This window comes from Psammomys obesus, unplaced genomic scaffold, assembly GCF_907164565.1.
Source record: "Psammomys obesus unplaced genomic scaffold, mPsaObe1.curated_primary_1811, whole genome shotgun sequence".
Classification (NCBI taxonomy): Eukaryota; Metazoa; Chordata; class Mammalia; order Rodentia; family Muridae; genus Psammomys; species Psammomys obesus.
Genome location: NW_026590486.1, coordinates 1,224,221 through 1,247,639, shown reverse-complemented (window position 1 = coordinate 1,247,639; position 23,419 = coordinate 1,224,221). Strand labels below are relative to the sequence as shown.

The 23,419-nt window shown below is 39.6% G+C and overlaps 1 protein-coding gene across 2 annotated transcripts in view; it reads right to left on the bottom strand.

Moving 5' to 3' along the window:
• Positions 1 to 23,419, bottom strand: part of Herc2 (HECT and RLD domain containing E3 ubiquitin protein ligase 2) — a 184,166-nt gene that overhangs the window by 40,827 nt on the left and 119,920 nt on the right. For both annotated transcript variants that reach the window (XM_055607517.1, XM_055607518.1), the window contains exons 57-69: positions 21,363 to 21,474; positions 19,737 to 19,818; positions 19,493 to 19,636; positions 17,877 to 17,967; positions 17,433 to 17,610; positions 17,184 to 17,265; positions 16,930 to 17,101; positions 16,038 to 16,182; positions 13,036 to 13,261; positions 9,610 to 9,781; positions 7,958 to 8,141; positions 7,372 to 7,512; positions 2,811 to 3,002 (exon numbers count right to left, since the gene is read on the bottom strand). In XM_055607517.1, the coding sequence (XP_055463492.1) occupies positions 2,811 to 3,002; positions 7,372 to 7,512; positions 7,958 to 8,141; positions 9,610 to 9,781; positions 13,036 to 13,261; positions 16,038 to 16,182; positions 16,930 to 17,101; positions 17,184 to 17,265; positions 17,433 to 17,610; positions 17,877 to 17,967; positions 19,493 to 19,636; positions 19,737 to 19,818; positions 21,363 to 21,474 (1,921 nt within the window). The remainder of the gene's footprint in view (positions 1 to 2,810; positions 3,003 to 7,371; positions 7,513 to 7,957; positions 8,142 to 9,609; positions 9,782 to 13,035; positions 13,262 to 16,037; positions 16,183 to 16,929; positions 17,102 to 17,183; positions 17,266 to 17,432; positions 17,611 to 17,876; positions 17,968 to 19,492; positions 19,637 to 19,736; positions 19,819 to 21,362; positions 21,475 to 23,419) is intronic.

The window sequence follows — 23,419 nt, the reverse complement described above, 5'->3', positions numbered from 1 at the left end:
GAAGGAAGGAAGGAAGGAAGGAAGGAAGGAAGGAAGGAAGGAAGGAAACGAGTTAAGAAACAAAGGCTTACTTTAGACCTGGTTTCCTTACCCATAAAATCAAGGCACAGTAAAGGTACTAGGAGAATTAAAAAGACCATCCACATGAAAGCATCTGGAAGGGACCTCACACAAAATACAGTCTATGCTGCTGACTCATAAACTGAAACATCACTGATGGTAACACTCTTCTACACCTGGACAAGATTACTTCCTGGTGAGAACAGTCTGCCTCGGGGACAATAATATCATGGGAAGAAGCAAAAATTTGATTAAAATGACCAAGATTCTAGAAGGCACTGGGAGCCAAGTTGGGGCAAAAAAACAGGAACCAGGAACAATCAAACCACTCAGGCTCATCTATGGCAGATGCAGTGTCTCCACATGGGCTCCAAATATGGTTGGGCCAGAGATACGGCTCAATTTATAAAAGTACTTGGCATGTAAGCCTGAAAAACTAAGTTTGATAACCAGAGTCCATGGAAAAATGACTCTATAAATAATTCTCTGACCTCCACACATACAGATGGCATGTTACCTTTCCTACACTAATAATAAATAAAATTAAAAATTAAAAAGACATGAACATGAGCAATATTATCAGTCCCCAAATTTAGCATTAAAAAACATCCCACTCTGCTTTCCAGGATTATTCTTCTACTCTATTTCCCTCATATATAGATAACAATTTAGTTTAATAAACAGTTATATTAATGACAAAGTAATATCACTGCCACATAGGCACAGTTACATAAATTAATTCAAGAGTCCCAAATATTGGATAAGGACAGGACATTGAGTATCCATCTCACCACTGCAAGAAAATGTAAAGATAATTTGAGCTATAAGGTGTGGTCATGCATGCCTTTAAAATTCCAGCACTCATGACACAGAGGCAGGTAGATCTTTTCAAGTTCAAGGCCATCATGGTGTATACAACAATTTCCAGGCCAGCCAGACCTGCCTTTGTGAGGCTCTGTCTTAAAACAAAACAAAACAAAACAAAGATGATTGCACTGTTATTTCTATCTCTCGTGGAACCCAATGATTCACCAAATAGTCAAAACCTGCATCTATGTGCAGAATCACCAAGTGACCTTTGGATATTAGAGCCCTCCTTTGCCCAGCCAACCATCATTTCATTTCTATCAAGGAAATTGCCAGCAAATTTCTTGGGAGAGAGTCTTGCTTCTCACCCCTGGATGCTGAAATTAGACATAGGCTTCATCATGCCTGAGCCACAAATTTAAGTAATTTATTGTTAAATAAAATAATCTTCAAAATAATAACCTTAAAAATAATCTTTTTAAGGTCCAATGTCTGCATTTCAAGTGACCCACAGTCACATGTCTGTTGGCAACAGTTCTAGATGACTCATATAAAAACTTCCCCACAGTGATAGAAAGTCTTAGACTCAGTGCTAACAAATACTGAAATATTTAATATTAAAATACTGTGACATTTGAGCTTAAGAAGTCATTTCTGGGCTGGTGAGATGCCTTAGCAGGTAAAGCTGCTTGCTGTCAAGTCTGACCAACCTGAGTTCAATCCCTACAGCCCATATAATGGAAGAAGAGAATCCATTCCTGCAGACTGCCCTCAACCCTCCACATGAGCACCATGGCACACACATAATAAATGCATACACATATACATACATGTTATAAAAAATCTTTTAAAAAATTAATTTCATAAAACAAGAGTTTGTAAATATGCCTAAATGCATATAAGAATTTAGAATAGAATAAAAATAGTTTTCAAGTCATGGGATGACTTATTTCAAAAATATCGTTAAGGCAAGTGGTTTGTCACTTAATTTGAAAAAAAAAATAAAGCTGAACCACTCACTACTTTATTCTTTATATCAGGATAAAATGCAGAGGGCTAAACGTGTAAATATAATAAATAAAATCATAAAGATGATCAGGAGAAAAGCTAGGGAAATTTCTATCATGTTTATAAAGAATTTTTAGCATACTGTTGAGAAGTTATACCTGAAAAATATTGGCAGATTTGTCTACTTGAAAACGAGAATTCCTGCACCGCAAACAATACCGGCCTAGAATCTAAAAACAAACTAGAAGCGAACCTGCAAAGCACACAGAAAGACTTATCTAATAAGAATAAGATACACAGCACTACCCAGACTACTCAGGCTCTTGTCACCAAGCCTGATAACCTGAGTTCAATCCCTGGAACCTACATGGTGGAAGGAGAAAGAAACCAATTCCTACAAAGTATATGTGTATACACACATACACACACATAACAAACACAGCTAACAAAATGTAATAAAAACAGAATAAAGAACAAGAGCTAATAAGTTTTTGAAGAATAAGAGCTAGTAAAATGGTTTAATTGTTTAAGAGCACTTACTACTCTTGCAGAAAACCTAAGCATAGTTCCTACCACTTACTTGGTGGCTTACAACTCCAATTCAAGGGGATCCAAAACCCTCTTCTGGCCTCTTCAGGCACCATATGAACATAATATGCATATATAAACTCAGTTAAACACTCATACACATGAATGAATGAATGAGTGAATGAATGAATGAATGAGTGAATGAATGAAAAAATCTTTTAAAAAAGATACACTAACCAGTCCTAGACTGATTAAAAGATATCACTGAGAGAACTATGGTACATTTAGTTTTAAAGGACCGCTTTCAAACCTCTCTCCATGGAGCAGTCTAGGATTAGAGTATGTATGAAGAACAGTGATTCTTGCAGAGAAGGCTGGCCCCACATACAGCCTTCCCCATTACTCACCTGTGGGTAGGCAGTGCCCATGCCAGACAGCACAGCTGAAAGCACATCCCTGCCCCTGTCTCCAGCCCGGCTGCAAACTGACAGCTTGAGCAGGTCCACCACCACCCTGGTGTCATCAGGGATCAGCAGACTGGTGAACTCATCCAAGGACTGGGGCTCTGGACCCGATGTTTTATTTTGACTTTCAACATCCTAAATCAATTGACAATCAACAGTTAAAACAGAGAATAAACTTTCAAGAGATAAAAGTCACCAATTTACCCTAGAGCCTAAAGGACACATCAGTAAAGAGGAAGGAACATTAAAAACCAGACTAAGACATGACTTACCCCAGTATCTCCACTGAGCTATGTCTCAGATTTTCAGGAGCAAGGAATTATTTTTGCAAAGCACTGACAACATCAAGAGAATAATGCCTTAAACTATAAAGAAATGACAGTTTGCTACTGTGACCACCTAGGCAGCACAGGTAGGTGATACAGCATGTGAGTTAGAAAGGATGCCATGCCATATAAAGCCTACCCCTACTCATCAGATTTTATATTACAACTTTCATCTAGATCTCCTCTATAAGTCTTTCACAAAATCTTATTTAAAATCAATCCTATATGTCTAACACATCATTTAGGCAACACTTTAAAAAAGGTTTTTACTCTTTTACTATAGGAAGTGGAAGAAGCCCTGAATGAATGTGTGCTGTTGACATGAGCATAGCCATTTCAAGCCTCAGACCCATGGGAAAATGGCAAAATACGACCCCCAGAGGGGTGAGGCTCTGAGGGCAATGGCAAAGGTTTCCCCTCTGTCCCAAATACGGATGCTGTAATGTGTGAGAAAAGTCCGCCATAGCCAAAGCCTTTTCTCCCTGGGATGTTTATGGCCTGCAGGCACTGCTCTACAGAGACTGCTCCTGTTAAGGTTAGCTAAGCCTGCCTTCCTGATCCAGCTGTATGTAATAACCCCACCTCCTTGTTTATTTGTATGTAATAACTCCTCCTCCTTGTTCAACTGAGTGTAGTAACCCCTCCTCCCTGTTCAGCTCTACAAAATAAATACACTGAGCTTCCAGGATGCTGCGGCTTCTCTTGGAGAGGACAGTCCACTCAATTCCAGTTTTCTGTGTTTCTGTGTGTTTGTCCTTTCTTCATTCCCTAACTGACTCAGTTAGGTCTACCCCAGGAGCCTTGCAAGGATGCAGCATTTTACTTTGCATTCTCACTGTGTCAGTTAAAAGGTACTCAATTGACTCACCTTTTCTCCTCTTAAGAAAAAGGTCTCTGCTTATTTGCTGGGAGTTGCTTCCACAACATTACTGAGTCCTCATACCCTGCCAAGGCCCTACCCTGCAAAAGGTACCTCTCTGGGTCAGCTGTGCCCACATAAGAGTCTCTTATAGGTCAGACTTGGGCAATACTTATACAAAGGAGAAAGGAACCCCCACCATCAAAGCTGAGGTAGCCCACAACTTCTGAGCTCAGCCTAAAAATTATGTAAAACAATGGCAGGCACTAATCTTGTGCATTCTCTAGGCAGAATCCTCTATAATAAAGAGTGAGAGCCAGAAGAAGGTTTTCCACTCCTCTCTGCTTTTGTGACCTCAGTAAATCAGAACAACAGCAACGAAAACAGGAAAAAAGCCACACCTGTATGTCCTGGGACGAGGGAGTAGGTGCAATTCATTGGAAATTATGACATTCCAGTATGATAGGAAAAGCAGCCAGAAAAACTAGTTAACTATTAATACATAAAACATCTTCAGTCTTAAGATGTAGAAGTCATCTAGCAATATCTGAAAAAGAAAGTACTGGCTACATACCCTTAACCATAAATTACATATCTAACACTAATGGGAAAATTACCTCACTATAATTCATAATAAAAACTTGAGGACATAATCTGGAAATGGTCTGTGTTTCATTGATAAATCTGTAGTAAGGAGATCAATCTCTCATCCTACCTAAAGTAAAAACTCATAACAGGAGATTGCCAGAAACAAAAACTGATTCTAGACTCAACTTATTGTGACTTTCTTATTACATATAACATATTTCCTATCAATAGTAACTATGGAAGAATCAAGGGATTCTATTTTAAAGAGAAAGTGGATCTTTGTACCTAAGTGGGAAAGCTGGCATAAGAGAGAACGTGAGCAAGGCAAAATGACCTGATGTGATACCAGGTTTGAGGCTGGGAATGGTATATACTGATGGGGTGCCTAGGTAGTTGAGCCAAACCAAGGGAGGAAGTCCAGACAGCATGGAAGTTTGGGAGGCTGCAGCTCAAGTAGAGTGAACATGTCCCTTAAAGCAGACAGACTGGCTTTGAGTTCCAGTGCCTGTGCACAGAAAAAAAATGCCTGAAAGTATGCAGGTGGCAGCCAACACAGAAAGCTGGCTACTTACAGGACTACTACACTGAAAATAGATGACATAGTCTTGTTTTTCATGTGTGTGACTTGGAGGACACCCCTCCCCTGCCTAATACATACCCTGCCCAATACATACGCTGCCCAATACAATTTATTCCTTAATTCTGTCACAACAGTGATGAAAGGAATTACTCAAAGACTTTTTAGTAAAAAGGTGACTGTCAAACAATGACAAAAATAAATAGCATACTTGAATATAATAGAAACCCATGAATCTGTAACAATATAACAAAGGAAGACAGACAAGATATCCTGGTAAAATGGTAGGTTAGAAACCATATCTGTGAGTGGAGTTATTTTTTAAGTTAAGATTAAAACAAAAACAAAACAAGACAAAAACACTCCTGTGAAAGACAGAACTAAAGAAAAGAGAAACAAGCACTGGTGGGAATGCTTTACAAACAAAGCAGCCATGCCACCAATGCTCAGCTGCACCAGGATGCTCACATGAGGCCAGGCAGCTACACTGCTGAGAAAGTGCTTTTATCAGTGGCACTGCAAAAGCCAGAGAGAGACTGTCCAAGTGCAACACGTGATATCCATACAGAGAGGCTGAGAAGGGCACTGTTGGCATGGCTGCCTTGTTCAGAGAAATCCTGCCAATGACTCTTTCTGTTTTCCTTAGCTTTGTCTCTTACAGGAACTTTGTTTTTGTTTTTTTGAGACAGGTTCTCTCTGTGCAGCCCTGCTGTCCTGGAACTCACTTCTGTAGAACTCAGACATCCACTTGTCTCTGCCTCCCGAGTGCTGGGATTAAAGGTGTGCACCAACACCGCCTGGCTACAAATTCATTTGTAATCTTATTTCCTTAAAAGCCCATTAACACAGATATGTCTTCTAACCTACCATTTTACCAGGATGTCTTATCTGTCTCTCTGTCTATATCTGTCTGCCTCTGTTATTTTGTTACAAAGAAGCAAAAGGATGGCATGAAGCCTGAAATGGAGACCGGAAGAAATATCCCAAAGAAGGCTACCCCATGCTCATTGCCTGTGAGTTTCCCCATATTGTGAAAATGTGCTGCAGACACCCAATGTGGTGGTTTGAATAGGTATGGCCCCACAGACTCATGGTGTTTGAATGCTTGGCCATGGGGAGTGGCACTACTAGATGTGTGGCCTTGTTGGAGGAAGTGTGTAACTGTGGAGTGGACCTTTGAGGTCTTATAATCTCAAGTCTGGCCAATGTGACAGATTCAGACTCAGTCTGTCCTCAAGCTCAGCACCCAGCATGCCTTCTTCTACATCCTGCCACCTGCCGATTCACATGAACAACTCTCAGCTCCTTCTCTAGCACTATGCCGCCCTGCATGCAACCATGATGATAATGGACTAAAACCTCTGAAACTCTACCCTAGCCCCAATTAAATGTTTTTTAAAGAAGAATTGCTACGGTCATGGTGTGTCTTCACAGCAATAAAACCCTAACTAAGACATCCTGGTATGTGCAATAAAGGTCATTACAGGAGGGTGGACTTTGCACATTACCTCAGAGCCTCAGTCACAAAAATCCCAGCATGTAGATGAAACAATACCCAAACCACCCAATGCAAGGAAAGGTACAATGTATAAGCAGAAGGCCTTTGACTAGAGACTGGACAAAAACAGCTTTCAGTCATGGGAACCCTTCTCATCGGCGCGGGCAGACACACACACTTAACTGTTGGTATCAGATTAGAAACCTCCCTGACAGCCACACACACTGACATAGAAGCCATCCACAGTGCAATGAGAGGACAGTGACTGAGGTTAGAAGGCCTTGCTTCATCTTGCTGCTCTTAAATTATATCTCAATGTAAAGAGCTTATGACTAGTCTTTCTTTTTCTACAACTTTCTCAACTACTTAAATCTCTAGTATTTTCCTTCTTATTCCTACCTTACTCCTTTGCCACTTTTTCTATACCCTCATTTCCCTACTGAAAAATACACTTAAGTTAAAAAAAAAAAAATCTATAAAGGTGTATGTTTTCCAACTAGATTACTAGTGCCACTATCTCTGAACTTTATGGGAGAACTTATGTGACTGATATACGAGGTATAGCATACTCTAGCTCTAAATACGACTCCTGAACGTTTGAATACATTGAAAGCCATCTTATATTTGAGTATATTTAAAGAAGAATGTTTCCTGACCTCTTTGGTTTTAGTCATGGTTTCTGCAATGATGCTAGCAGCTCCCGGGTCATCTGTCACTGGGATAAATGGCCGAGAGGAGGCTGAGGGAGCAGATGGTGTCACTGCAGAGGGGGTCACAGCATCCTCAGAAGAAACCATCTAAATGGAGAATACACCAGAGGAAATGTTTAAGAAGCTCAGCAATATGGCACAATGAAACCACTTGTAGAATTTTGGAATGATCTAGTGCTCATGTCACCTATCAACCCTGGTGAGCCAAAACAGCCCTGTAAATACAGCAGGACTCACGTATCAGACTACACTGAGCTGACACCTCTCTAAGAAATCTTTTCCCAAACAAATTAAATTTCTGACTTTCTGACTTTTACCATTTCAGAATGCTGTTTAATGACTTTTTAAAACAACAAATCTATTTTCACTTCAACACTAAGAAATCTCTTTAAATAGAATTTATTCTACCAATTGAAGCTCAAAATAAAAAAGCAGACATAAAAATTAAGTGGCAGAATAAGCAGGATTTCCTAGACACAAAGAAGCTACCTGTCCCTTTCAAATCCCACACTGCGTTAAGGTTCCCTTTTACCTCTCTCTTTTCTTGCCAAAGATTCGGACTCAGTCTGTCCTCAAGCTCAGCACCTAGCATGCCTTCTTCTACATTCATGGGGCTGGCCATTGCTGACACATCAGAAGCAGGTGCTGAGGAGAATGAGGGACATTCCACTGGGGCGAGCATGCCGGCAGGCATCAGGGCTCCAACCACTGCATCTCTGTCAAAACAGAAGGCCAAGACTGTGGTGAGTCACCCTTTCATCTGGCACTGTGAGAAGCAGCAGGTCAAGTGCTCACTAAAAGTGCGTCTCATTTTTACAAGGTATGTACAAATGAGCTTTAGGAAACTACTGTGCATTATTAACCAGGTAGCCAAGAGCTCTAAGCTAAAATGTATACCCTGATCTTCTTTATAGATATAGGACACAGAGTAACATTTCAACCCACAATGGAATATGTATGTGATTTTACAGGAAGACTATCAACTAGAAAGGTCCCAGTGAGCTTAATTTACATGCATATACTCCACATAACACTAATATAATACATTTCTCAGAATGTAACCTCATTGCTATACAAAACAGTACATATCTGTTGAGCAGACACAGTAATGACAAGCGGAAGACTGTCTAATGTAAAACCAGAGCAGAGTAGGCCTCTAGTTCAGTCTAGATTGGATTGCTCTTGGAGCTTGAGAAATAGATAGCTGATGTTTAATAAAAACTTGATACAATAAGGAGCAGATTAACTGTCCTCTCCATGACTATTTTAGGTTTTTGCTCTTAAGTTATGGAAGCACAACTATCAGATCCACACCAAGGATACATTAACTGACAGGGCAACTCGCTTAAGCTTTCTATGGTTTAGACCTTCTACACTCCCCAAAACACCATATGGTAAAGTCCTGCTGCCCAACTATCACTGCTGGGAGGTATTGGGACCTGTAGGAGGTAGGGTCTAGTGGGAGTCCTTGGGTCATGAGAGTATGTCACAGCCGGGACTAGAACCTTGACTGTTTCCTTCTCTTTTTAACTTCTGACCAGGAGGTGAGCAGGTTTTGCTCTGCTTTGGATCCTACCATGATGTGCTACCAGAGGCCCAAAGCTGAAAACTGACTAGAACAAGCTCTGAGACAACAGCAACAAATGAATATGTAAACAGAAAGAACTATCTTATCAACTGAATCAAAGAATAACATCACCATAAATTAGCATCAACTCATTCTTCCTCTTTCCTACATAGTGCTGTAGAATTATCAACAAAAATTGAAAACATCCGGGGGCTGGAGAGATAGCTCAGAGGTAAAGAACATTGGCTGTTCTTCCAAAGTCCTGAGTTCAATTCCCAGCAACCACATGGCAGCTCACAACCATCTACAGTTAGATCTGGTGTTCTCTTCTGGTGTGCAGGCAGAATGTTATATAAACAATAAATAACTAAATCTTAAAAAAAAAAAAATTGAAAACATCCTTAAGCCTGATTTTCTGATTTGTATTTCAACACTCATTTGGATTTTACTGTAAAGCACCAAGATCCTATCAAACACCGGTGAGGATGTGTGATTTCCAACTTGAAACACTTAAGACAATAATAACAGAACATTCTCATAAATATCTGGCCAACTGAAATATTACAAAGCCATAGTTTATATAATGGCAGGACTTACAAATGAACACAAAAGCCTACCTGGCATACATGATCTGCAGTGCTGTAAGGATATGTGATAAAGCCTGCTGCTTGGCCAGGTTTCCTTCCAGTGACAGGAGGATCTTGGCAAGGGAGGGGCGATTAGGCTTGCAGTTATTTGTGCCACTTATCTTATTGCTGGAAGAAGAAGAATCAGCATCTGAAGGCACACCTAAAAGAGGGACAAACATCGAAGTTGTCTTTAAGGTCACAGATTGTTCTTTTTCTGTATGATTTGACCATTTAGGTTATTTTGAAAACCTATAATCCGCACTTTGCTATTTATGATGCAGCACCTACTCACACTGGCCAGAGTGAAGATTCTGATTCAAAATGCACTGGGAGTTCTCAAGTCTCTCTCCTTGGCAGCCAAAATCTCAGCATGGATGAGGAGGGGCTCATAAAGTCCCACCCACCCTTAAGCTGTTAGCAAATGATGGCTGCTGAAGAAAGGAAGTCAGTTTTCTTCAGAGAAACTTGCTTTGAGAGGTTACCCATGCTCCAGGAGATAGATGTCCTATACCCAAGCACATATAGGAGCACTAAATCAACTCAGTGAGTACTGAGAGAGGAGGAAAGTGGTGAGGGGATAGGAGAAAAATTGAAGGGGATGGATGAATTTAATCTAACTAATATTACAGATATGCATGAATGTTTTTGTTTCTGTTTTGAGATAGCTCACTATGTAGCTCTGTCCTTCCTGAACCTCACTATGTAGACCAGGCAAGCCTCAAACTCACATAGATCTGCCTACCCCTGCCTCCCGAGTACTGAGCTTACAGGCATGTGACACTACACTTAGTCAATATGTATATGAAATAAAATATCTTTCAAAGCTCTGCATCCACTTCATCAGAGTCTCATCCCTTTTATGGCCTGTCCTACTAATTGTAGTTTTAACCATACAACCTAAATTTTGCCATTGTTATAAATCAAATGGGCCTAACAGTTATCTATAGAACATTTCATCCAAAAACAAAAGAATATTCCTTCTTCTCAGCACCTCACAAAACCTTCTCCAAAATTACCTTATACTCAGTCACAAAACAAGCCTCAACAGATACAAGAAAACTGAAATAACCTCTTGTATCATATGAGACGGCTATGGATTAAAGCTGGACTTCAACAACAGAAAGACTACAAACTCATGGAAATTGAACAACTCTCTACTCACTGAACACTGGTTCAGGGAAGAAATAAAGAAAGAAATTTAAGACTTTCTAGAATTCATTGAAAATGAAAGCACAACATATGGGACCCAAACTTACGGGATACAATGAGAGCAGTGCTAAGAGGAAAGTTCATAGCACTAAGTGACTTCATAAACAAATTGCAGAGATCTCATATTAGCAATGTAAAAGCACACCTGAAAGCTCTAGAACAAAAAGAAGCAAATACTCCCAAGAGTAGATGACAAGAAATAATCAAACTCAGGGCTGAAATCAATAACACAAAGCAGAGAGAGAACTGGAAGAGGAGTGAGACTATGAGCTCTCAAAAAGAACTCCCAATAGTTTGCATCTTCCAGCAAGCCTGTGCCTCCTCATAATCTCCCTAACCAACTAGGGACCAAGTGTATGAATGCCCAAGCCTATGAGGGACATTTCTCATTCAAACCACAATAGTAGGTAAACTGTCAAAAGGTATTTAACATGAGTAAAACAACTATGAGGTACCATCACACATCCATCACAATGGGGAAAATTAAGAGTGGTGAACCCAAAGCTCAAGGGACAGTGTGAAGGAAGGGGCAGAAAGACTACAATAGTCAGAGAACCAGGGCATTTGCTACAAGCTAGTTCTTTCTGTCTATAACACGAAAGCTAGACCCATGAAACCTTTTTTTGGGGGGTGTGGGGGGAGGTCATTTTTTTTTTTTTCCTGAGGCAGGGTTTCTTTGTGTAGCCTCGGCTGTACTGGATTCACTTTGTAGATGAGCATGGCCTTGAACTCCCAAAGATCAGCCTGCCTCTGCCTCCCCAAGTGCTGGGATTACAGGTGTGTACCACTGCAAGTGGAAGACCCATGACATCTTAATAATATGATCACCTAAAGAAAAACTACATGATGACAATACCAGCTGACATGACAACATGAATGGGTGAAATCTCACAAGACTGTTCCCATCGATACAGCACGCTATGGTCTATTAATGACTGCTGAGAGAGAGATTCAGTCTTCTCCAGGGACCAGCCCCCTGACAGGTTATCCAGGCTCAAGTGGTTAGCCAGGGTGTGTGTTTATGTGCATGTGTGTGTGTGCATATAACAATAATAACTAAAGAAGCAGTCATGAATGATGGGGGGATGAGAGAAGTTGAAGAGGGAGGAGGCAAAGTGATGTTAATACAGTACCTATGTAAATATAAATTTAAACTGTTTTTTGGACACGACATGCCTGGTGCATTCATCAACTCAGCAGCTATAGCTGCCTGCATAAGACTTGTCCATGACCAATTGGGTTATATTTTACCATGGAATGAGAAGCGCTTCAAGACGCCCCCATTGCTAACTGAGGAACTATTGACAGCTTGTAATTTCTGGGAGAGGGAGTCAATTTCCTTAAGCGTGTGGCTCCTATTAGTCCACCCCACTGCAAATAAACCCACACCTGGATGTTATCTGTAGATAACACAATTTTTTTAAAAAGAGGGTAAAATGGGAGTGAGTACGGAAGGAGTAGATCTGGGAGGAGTTAAGGGGATGAGTTGAAGGTGAATATGATCAAAACACATTGTATTAAATACTCAGAGGACTAAAATATTTTTTAGAAAACAGTGAAGTTATTGGGAAACCTGAATTATTCATCGATTGCTAAGAAGAATGTAAAAGAATATGGTTGCTACAGAAAACAATTTACTATTTCTAATAATATGCACTTATAAAAACATTCTTAGCATTTATACCAGAGAATCAAAAACTTTTTTTCATACACCAAAAAACTTTTATATGATAAAGAGGGTTAAGTTTTTGTTTTGTTTTTTGTTTTTCTAGACAGGTTTCTCTAGGTAGCCTTAGCTGTCCTAGACTTGCTTTAGACCAGGCTGGCCTGGAACTCACTGAGATCCACCTGCTTCTGCCTCACTGAGTGCTGTAAAGACGGTTAATTTGTAACAACCAAAAAATAGAAATAATTTAAATGTCCTTCATTGAATGAACAAAGCATGAAAAATTATTCAGTAACAAAAAGGAACAAAGCATGAAAAATTATTCAGGAACAAAAATATTCACACAATATTAAATTGCTGATACATACAGCAATTTAAGATGATTCTGCAGGCTACCACATCGAGCAAACAAAGCAAATCACAAAAAGTCATGTATATAAATGAGACAGAAGTAACAGCAGTACAGCCTTTCCCGGCACTATTTCACACGTCTAGATGACTTCTGTAAGCTACAGGAGAAACAGTTTAAATTCTGTTACCTAAATAGGAAGCACCTAGCGGGTCTCTTGCCGTCTGGAAGAGGACAGGCTCATGGACAGAAGGTGTAGCTACATCCACTGTTGTCCATGCTACACTATGCGATGACCCACAAGCCACTCGAGTGATCTTCTGGCCTTCCAGGCCTTGCACAAGTGTGGGCTTTCTGTTAACTGTAGTTGTGCCATTGCCTTGCTGGCCATGGTCATTGTCCCCCCAAGCATATACCTGTTAAGGGAGAAAGACTTTACATTTCTCAAATTCACATAATTTTTTTAACCTGAAAATGCACAAAACATAAGTCATAGTACTTAAGAGAACTGGACTCTTAAAGAAGCAAGAATAGTAAACTTATAATTAACAATTAACCAAGTCCAACCGAGGGATCATGAACCAAACTGTATTACTTACTACTTAATCTTGCCACATGCTTCATGAATCGTTGGTATTCAAAATATGCTAAATTAATTGAAGCATGAATAAAATACCCTGATTTTTAAAAGGTAAATACATGTTGGTAAAACAGTGTTGTAAACGAACAACTTTGGGCAAAAAAAGAGCAGTTCCTAAAGAACTCACGGTTGCCTCATTCTCTCTCTCTCCTCATTCCTATTTCTCTCGTATTTAACTGACTACAAATACAAATTTCAAAGCTTCATCTTGGTCCTCTCATTTGTTAGGGCAGAAAATGCAGTGTCTGTTATACAACAGGGTAAAACGTTGAAGCAATGTAAAAATAAAATCAACGTAAAATAAAGCCTTTTTTTTTTTTTCAAAGAATTCCTAAAAAAAAAAAAAAAGAAAAGAAAAATCATTTCACAATGTAACAGAAGAGCATGAGGACATAGAGTTCTGAGGAAAAATCAACCGTTAGGACAACTATAAATGCTACTGAGTATACTACTCTAATTAATGTATTCTTTTTTGGATGGTGGGGCAGGGTGGCAGGGATGCAGGGTACATCCTTGCTTTGGCTAACTGCACCACACTATAAACTATAAACAAAAATAAAAACAGCATGCTCAACCTCCATGATTCTTATCACTTGGTCATTGTCAACTCCTGATATTCAGCCACTATGCATCTTGAAGGCTCCCATCTCATTTGTAAAATGTCTTCAGCCACCACTGTATTGTCCATTTGTTTTTTTTGTTTTGTTTTGTTTTTAGGCTTTGATTTTTTTTAATATTAGATACGTTTATTAACTTTGTATCCCAGCTGTAGCCCCTTCCCTCATTCCCTCCCAATCCCACCTTCCCTCCCCCATCTCCTCCCTGCCCCTTTCCAAGTCCACAGATAGGGGAGGTCCTTCTCCCCTTCTATCTGACCCTAGCTTAACAGGTTTCTTCAGGACTGGCTGCAATGTCCTCCTCTGTGGCCTAGCAAGGCTGCTCCTCCCTGGGGATGAGGGGGGTGTCAAAGAGCCAGCCACTGACTTTGTCAGAAACAGTCCCTGTTCCCCTTACTAGGTTATCCACTTGGATAGTGAGCCACCATGGGCTATATCCGAGCAGGGGTTCTAGGTTATATCCATGCATGGTCCTTGGTTGGAGAATCAGTCTCAGAAAAGACCCCTGTGCCCTGATATATTTGGTCCTTGTGGAGCTCCTGGCCTCCCCAGATCATGCTAACTCCCCCTTTTTTCATATGATTCCCTGCACTCTGCCCAAGGTTTGGTTATGAGTCTCAGCATCTGCTTTGATACATTTCTAGGTAGAGTCTTTCAGAGGCCCTCTGTGGTAGGCTCCTGTCCTGTTACTTGTTTTCTCCTACATCCAATGTCCATCCCATTTGTGTGTCTAAGTGAGGATTGATCATCTTACCCCGGGGCCTCTTTCTTATTTATCTTCTTTAGGTGTACAGATTTTAGTACGTCTATCCTATCTTATAGGTCTAGTACCCACTTATAAGTGAGTATATACCGTGTGTGTCTTTCTCCTTCTGGGATACCTCACGCAGGATGATCTTTTCTAGATCCCACCATTTGCCTGCAAATTTCATGATTTCCTTGTTTTTAATTGCTGAGTAGTATTCCATTGTGTAAAAGTACCACAATTTCTGTATCCATTCCTCCATTGATGGACATCTGGGCTGTTTCCCCAGGCTAGAGAGATGGCTCAGAGGTTAAGAGCACTGTCTGTTCTTCCAAACATGCTGAGTTCAATTCCTAGCAACCATATGGTGTCTCATATTGCCCACTTGTTAACAGTTCCTGGGCCAGACACACTGCTGATTTTGTGAACTATTGCCATTGCCTTATAACTCATTCTGAACTTATGAAAATCATTCAAATTTGCCTTTTGTCTAATATTTCAATAGTAAAAAATAAATGACAACTAATAAGTCATTAGCAAAAAAAAAAAAAAAATCACTACCACCAACAACCAATACCAAGAAATGTGAATTAAAATGATGTACAATAGAGGTTGTTGAAATGGCTCAGCAAGTAAAAGTCCTTATGACCATGACTTCACCTGGGTTCAATCTCTAAGACTCACATGGTAAAAGGAGAGACTCAACAACATAAAGGTGTCCTCTGAGTTAAACACATGTGTGCATATATGCAAACAGATGGACAGACAGACATAAACATACACTCATAAAATAAGTATCTGCAAAATTTAAAATTATGAATAATAAACTATTTATTTAAGAATATATTTCAGCACCAAATGCAAATTTTAAAACATAGAAACTGTAATTGCTTTTGTACCAACCTAACATCAAAACTCATCTAAGCATCCCAGGAGTTTAGGGGATATTTTTTCTTTTTATTTTCTTGGTGTGACATGCAAAAATGTGGCCCAGGCTGGCCTGAAACTCACTATGTACCCTAAGCTGGCCTTCAACTAGCTATCCTCCTGCTTCAGACTTCCAATGCTGGGATTTTAGACATAGACCAGCACACTGAATCTGGTTACTCCAGTTTTGACAAGACAGGAACTGTAACCTGATGAGGTTACACTCTAAGAAGGCCCCTTACCACAGGCCGCTCTAGTCTTACCTGTCCTGAGTCTGTGACTGCTAGGCAATGCAGGGCTCCAACTGCCACATGCACAATCTTTTTCCCTCTCAGTCCTTCCACCACCTGAGGCTTCCGCACGTGCACATCAGAGCCATGGCCCAGTCTGAAGTAGTCCCCTTTCCCCCTGAGAAGAAAGTGACAGTTCTAGTGTCACTACATGGTCACAGTTTGGCAATGCTACACAAGAAAACTTTCACTGCCATACCTCTTTTAGAGTGGAATGATATTGTCACACACAGTACTAAAGATGCTTGGTCTCTAACACACCACAATCCAAATTAACTCATTAAGTTGGCCAGTAAGACCTTTCATGCTGTGATTATGTTTTATAATAACTCAGTTACTGTAGATTTCACTGTAAAGAGACTGAATAGACAACACTGCAAACTACCCTCCCAAGTGCTGTCTAATATATATTTCCATGTCAGGACGGCCTAACATGCCATCCAAGAATGGTCTGGGTACCCATTCTTTCACACTTAAAAAAAAAAAAAAAAAAAAAAAAGCCAGCTTTCACCAAAAAAAAAAAAGCAGAATTTTTTTTCAGGACCAAAAAGAGTCAGAAGTCTACTTTGTTCTTACTTCATACAGCTTCCAGTATAATAAAACAATTTTGAAAAGAAAAGCTATATAAACCTACGCAAACTGGTTTAAAACTTCTCTAGATTTCTTCATAAAAAAATACAAACTGTAAGATCTTTCTTTTTGTAACATTTTCAGTAATCTCAATTTAATAACTCAATACAGATTTTTTTTTCTACAAAAAGATGCCAACTGAGTAAAAATATAACAGCCGAGGCTAAGCACAGGACAAAGCCAGGGCTTGCCACACAGTCCACCTTTGGCAGTAACCCTAAGCAAGCTCACCTACCATGTCCACACCACTCCTGACTTGGTGAGGGCCAAGGAAAACTGAGCTCCACACTCAATCTGGCAGACCCCCTGGCCATTTAGTCTCTCAATGTTCTGGGGAACATTACAGCCTTCACTTCCTCCTCGGCCCAATTTTCCAAAATCACCATCACCCCAGGAAAACACCAAACCTAGGTTTGAAAATAAATACCTCGGGTAAACACCTTGTAACATTCCTACCCAGCCAGAAACAGTATCACAACCAGCTCTTACCTTCATCGGTCAGAGCCAGTGTCTGTGCATCTCTGCTTCCACATGCAACCTGGATTACTCTGTGACCAAGAAGGACTTTTACCTACTCAATTACAAATTTAAAAACAGAATGAAGCATGGGAGCTAAGAAAGCAATGGAAAATTTTCCACAGACTGAAAGTCAATAGTTTGCATCTTTAAAAACCTAGGCTTGAGGCTTATCTTCACTTGACAAAGCTTTTTATAAGCAATAAAAGTATTTATAATCACCATTTTTGGCTTCAGCTGTGTTGTATTATCCCCGTGTCCCAGTCGGCCATACTCGCCAAGGCCCCAGGTGTACAGTTCTCCACTGGATGTCAGGGCTGCACTGTGAGAACTCCCACAAGCTATATCCCTGATACGCTTGGTTTTCAGGGCCTCTATCAGCCTTGGCTTGTCACAGTTCCTAGGAAGGATAAATTATACTCCTTATTAGAAGATTTTTTACAGGGGTGGCCCATCTTTGATCAACAAAAAAATATATACATCACTCTAACTATCAAACCCTAAAAGAGAGTATGTGAAGCCACAGTATATCTATCCAGGCCTTTAAAAATTAGTTTTCACTTTATTTATATCATTAATTTTCTGTAAAACAACTATGAAAAACATACTATTATTATTGGTTACCAGTTTCTTATTAATAAACAAAATTGAAAGAATCAGTCTTACATTCTGCTGAAGTGTCCAAGTTTTCCATCATCACCTTCACCCCATGAAAATACTTTCCCATCCACGGTTAAGGCTGTAGCATGCCGGCCACCTGCAACATTCATAAACATTCATACAGGGGAAAGTTGCCAAAGTGTAGTATATAAAAGTCCATTATTTGCTACTCATTCTGCTTGACATATAGCATGTACTCAATGTGTATGTGCTGCCTAAATAATAAATATAAGTATCACTATAGTTAGCATAAAAGCTTTCTGGATGACATATATGAAAAATAAAAGGACTTTTAGTAAATTATAAATTGCAAAAATATTTTACCTGCAAAGAAGAAGCAAAATAATAGTTGTTAATGGGGCTTCCATTACTTTACATATAAAAAAGGCAAAACTTACATTAAAAAAAGTAAAAATAAGCACATTGTAATTAGGCAAATTGTCAAAACCAGTACTCAGCAATGTGTACCAGCAGTTAAAACACTGTACCTACTATTCTGAAAGCATATCAGCTTATGCTTTTCCAACACTCTCTGAGTTCAGTGATCTGCCTCAGGCTACAAGGCATAAGTTCTGGCTGTATAGTCAAGGCTCTACAAACTCTGGAGTGCCAAAGCAGTGCAGCAGATGAGACTCCTGGTCTGCATTTACTCTGTACTCTTCATCAAAACCCATATTATCAGGGGCAACAACAATTTCAACTTTAGAGAGGGACTGCTTGGGGCTAGAGATAACCACCTTCCCACATAACTAGGCCAGAAGAGCCAGTGCTCTCCACAGGCAGCTGACTTATAAATGGGCCCACACCTTATCCTAGCATAGTGGTTCTCAGCCTTTCTAATGCTGCAACCTTTTAATACAGTTCCTCATGCTATTACTCATTGCTATTTCATAACTGTAATTTTGGTTCTGTTGTGAGTTGTAATGTAAATATCTTGATATGCAGAATATCTGATATGTGACCCCCAAGGGGGCTGCGACTCACAGGCTGAGAACTGCTGCCCTTAGGCTTAACAGAAAAGTATTCTTGTTTTGCATAAGCCACTACGATTTTAATTGCCTGCTATGTGGGGTTATATCAAAACTCATTCAGTGTGAGCATGAATTCAGCTTCATGTCTAGAGCTCAGTTCTATTCCTCAGGAGCCTAGCATAGTGTTTCAGAAAAACATTCAGTAAATGGATGTGGAAACTTACAGACAACAATGAACTCGTCTGAAAGTTATCTCTCTCATCACCAAGGATTGATTCATAGGTACTTTGGGGAGTTTTATAAAAGCCACTGACTTTTACAGTAAAAATAACATATTTAAGCACCAGAACTTTGAAGTTTCATAGCTAAAAAATGCTGGGCCTGATATAATCACTATCTTTTTAGAGGTACGTCCACACAACTGAAATGCCAACAATGATGGCTTCCAAAAAGCTTTATTAAGTACTAACTAAATCTCAGACCACCCAAGATTTTACATCATCCACCTTTTCTTCACAGTAGTTAACTAAAACTTGAAAAAGAGCACCAGGACACTTCAGGAAGTTACTTAAGGGTTTCAATCACTCTAGACATGAAGCTGAAGAAGCAAAAGGCTTCTCATGCACGTGAGCATGGATGCAGGATGCATACCTGAGTGAACTGCTACCTTCTTGACCACATAGCTGCTGAGGGCTGTAATCTGCCGAGGAATAGGAACCGTCCCACTAGACATACCCAGCCCTAGCCGGCCATTTGTGGCTTCTCCACAAGAATACACCTTCCCTTCCACAGTCACTGCAAGAAACAGTCAGAAGAAGTCACAATTTTCACAACATAAAAAGCTATTGTTTTATGTGTGCTAAACATAATTTTTCTAGTATTACAATTATCATACCTGCAAACAAGCTCTTAGAACCACCAGCCACCTGAACCACATTCAGAGCAGACAGAGTCTCAGAAAATGAAGGAACCTTTATCTGGAATAGGATTTTTTAAAACAAAGAAAAGGAAAAGATAATGTTTAAACTTTTTAAATGTTAAGGGATCTTACAGGTATTACATAGAATAGCTGTTATTTCGTGATTACCTTAACTACAGGAGTTCTTAGCTCTTAGAAATACAAACTATTTTAAGGACGAAAGAATACAATTAAATTTACTTAAAGTGGATTTGCAGGGCAGACACACAATTAGACCAGGGGCTGGAGAGATGACTCAGTCAAGGGACTGTCCCAAAAGCATGAGGATTTGAGCTCAGCTCCCAGAGTCTATATAAAATAGCCAGACATGGAACGTGTGTCTGCAATCTCAGTGCTAGGGAAGAAAGGCAGCTAGACCCTTTGGAGCGTGCTGGTCAGCCAAGCTAGCCTAATTAGTAAGTTTGGGGCAGATGACAAGCAAATGATGCCTAAGAAATGGCATCAGAGGTCTGCCTCTAACACCCATGTGCATGCACACACACCAGAAAGTACCCATTACTGGCAACATTGGGAGCCTGAAACAGGGACATGGAAGTTCAAAACTCTTCCTCTTTCTACCTAGGTACATGTGAACATTTATGATTTGTTCATAAAATGCCACCACCACCACCCCCACACACAGGTTCGTGTGTTTGAGCTTTTAGTCTCCAGCTCATGGTACTACTCTGGAGAAAAATTAAAATTAGTGCAAGTATGAACATGGAAAAAGTTCAAATAAGTGAATTCTAATAGTCTCTGCTTCTTGACAATACAGGGAACAGAGGGATATGACTAATGAATTTAACACAGAATATTAAAAACAACAGATTTCATCTAATGGAACTGTCTCCAATACTAAAATTTGAAGGAAACTGTTTCTTGGGCCTCCTCAAAGATGATATAATGTACAAAGAATTCAATCCAAGTTCAAATGCATTGTTTGTTATAGTTACTCTTTTTTTAAGGGGAAGGGAATCTTATCTTTTGTGTAAGTAAATACTTCACAAATTAGCCTTTAACCCAACTACTTATGAAATGAAGTACAAGCACAGAAATTGTCACACAGCTTTACCCTGGACATGACTTATTAATAGTGATCAAGTCTCTAACCACAAGCCACTCCCATGATGACAAGTTGCAAATCCAGGTGCATTTCCCACATATCTCTGTGCTCACAGAGCATTCTCTCCATAAAGACTATTCTACCTCAAATATCCAGAAAGCAAAAAGTCACAATTTGTTCACTTTGTGCCACTACAGCGTTTTTACACATTATTGTGTAAGTATTTTATTGTACTAAAGACAAGATATAGTTATAATCTACAGTTTTCATCTATGCATTCTCAAATCCTTCTACATGTTTTAGTGTATGATCTCGTCTACTAGTTAGCCAGAATTCAGCTGTATCTTTAGATATCTCACAAACTCAATTTAACAATGTATTAGTTTTGAAAACTCAATTTCCTAAACCACATCTAGAAAGTACAACTTTATCAAGTCTGGCTACTGCTAAGCCTCAGACAGAAGCAACAGTAAGCACTCACATCAGCCACAGGACAGTACCTTAGAGCCTTTGAGCCCACCCAGCTGATCCTTGTCATTCAGTCCCCACACAAACACTTTGGTTCTTATTGTAGCTGTTGATTCCAACCCAGCACTCTTCTTTCTAATAAGACTGCACAGAGAAAAACAAAGGTAGAAACAAAGCTTATTCAGCACAAAGCATTTAAAACACAAAAGAGCACCTCCAAGTAATGAGCATGTTCTAGTTTCTCTTAGAAACTCTTACAAGATTTGCTTTAACACAATAAAACTCGAAACTGTATGAGTAAGTGCTCCACAGGGGAAACATTTCTAGAGACATAGGTAAAAGCTGTAGATAATAACTGTATTTTACCTTCACTACAATAAACATTTGTACATTAGTTTTCGTTTTGTCTGTTTGTCTCTATTTGAGACAGGATCTCATTATGTAGCACAGTCTAGCATGGACCTTACTAGGAAGATTGGGTTGTTCTTTAAACTCAAGAGAGATCTGCCTGCCTCTGCCTCCTGTGTAGTAAGTGCCCCGACCCGCGGGAGTTCAACGGGGTCCTAAAGCGGGGGTTGAAAAGAATGGGAGGACACAGAGATGCGAAGAAGGAAGCCAAGTCTGTTTTCTGATCAAGGCCTCGTTTATTAGAAATTTTTACCCAACCTAAATAGGGAGCAGGCAGACAAAGGGAGAAGGCTTAATTACTGCTGCAGGAGATAGCAAGAGTGCTTTCATAGCTTGAATATTCCACCTGCAAGATACCATAAGGATGTTTTCTTAAGATATCTCATGGATGCTCTAAAACTAACAGTCCTCACAAATCTATCACCCATGACTTAGGGTCCTAGATAACTCTTTCACTAAATAGCTTTAGGTCTCCACTAAATGACCTCTGCTCATTATTTGGCTTTGGCTTCAGTAAATAGATTTGTCTCCACTAAATAGATTTGGCTATTTGGCTTTGGCTTCAGTAAATAGCTTTGGCTCCTGGCACTAGGATTATAGATGTGAATCACTATACCCATAAAATGCTATCTTTTAATAGCAGAGTTTATATTTTGGCCTTTAATATTTGGTGAAGAACATTCTGGTATCAAATAATTAGTCATTCTTATACCATAAGAATCTGTGAGACAAAACTTCTATGAATCAGAGCATATATGTTCTTTTCTTAAATACAAGCTAAATATAACACTGCTTCACTGGCTCAAAGCAAGTCCTACTTGTCAACAGGGTGCACAGTAAACTCAAATGGTGCCACTGGGGAAATGTCCTAACAGGTTCCACCTAGAAGTGGCCTGTGGCATTTGGAGAAGTAGGGATCCCTTATCTAGACATGTATGAGCATTTTGTTTGTCAAAGAAAAAAATTAAACAGATTTGACCACATGATACTGAAAGTATTCTAATATAGATACACATCAAAGAATATACTATTTTCTTCATTTATATCCTCTGTCTACAACACAAGCAAGAATGTCTAGCCAGGGGCCCACTAGGCTGGAGGTTCTGCCATCCTCTCATTGCTGGGTTGCTACCTACCTCTGCTGAACCCATTCCCTGACCTGTCCTCAATGGTAGGAAATTGAGCACAGTACTGCAGTTCTCAATTTGATAAATGCTTGTAGTGCACAACGCTGTTAAGATTTTCTCAGCTTGCACTGTGATGCCATGTGCTAAAACCCTGATTCGTTTACTTGTTTTTGATCTATTTTTACAAAGAACGGAAAATTCTAGGCTCTGGAAATTACTCTTTGTGTAGACTTGCCCTTCTACATAAAGCATGTTATATAGGAATAAATATTTGCTTTAGAAGATCAAAATTTTGAGGTAATGGAACAAACATTTAGAAAAGCTGATTTACCTGATAAGAGGCAAAATAGAACAAATCAATATACAAGGAACCAGATTACCATGTAATATATTTTTGGTCAAAATATGGCTGAGAAACAAGAACTGATACTTGGACTACTCCATGAGTAGTGCCATATTAGGTACTGAATGGGTCAGCTAATCATCGCCACTGCGGACACATGCAGTTTGGCTGCTGGCTCTGAGACAGACTGATTAGACTGCTAATTAATCTG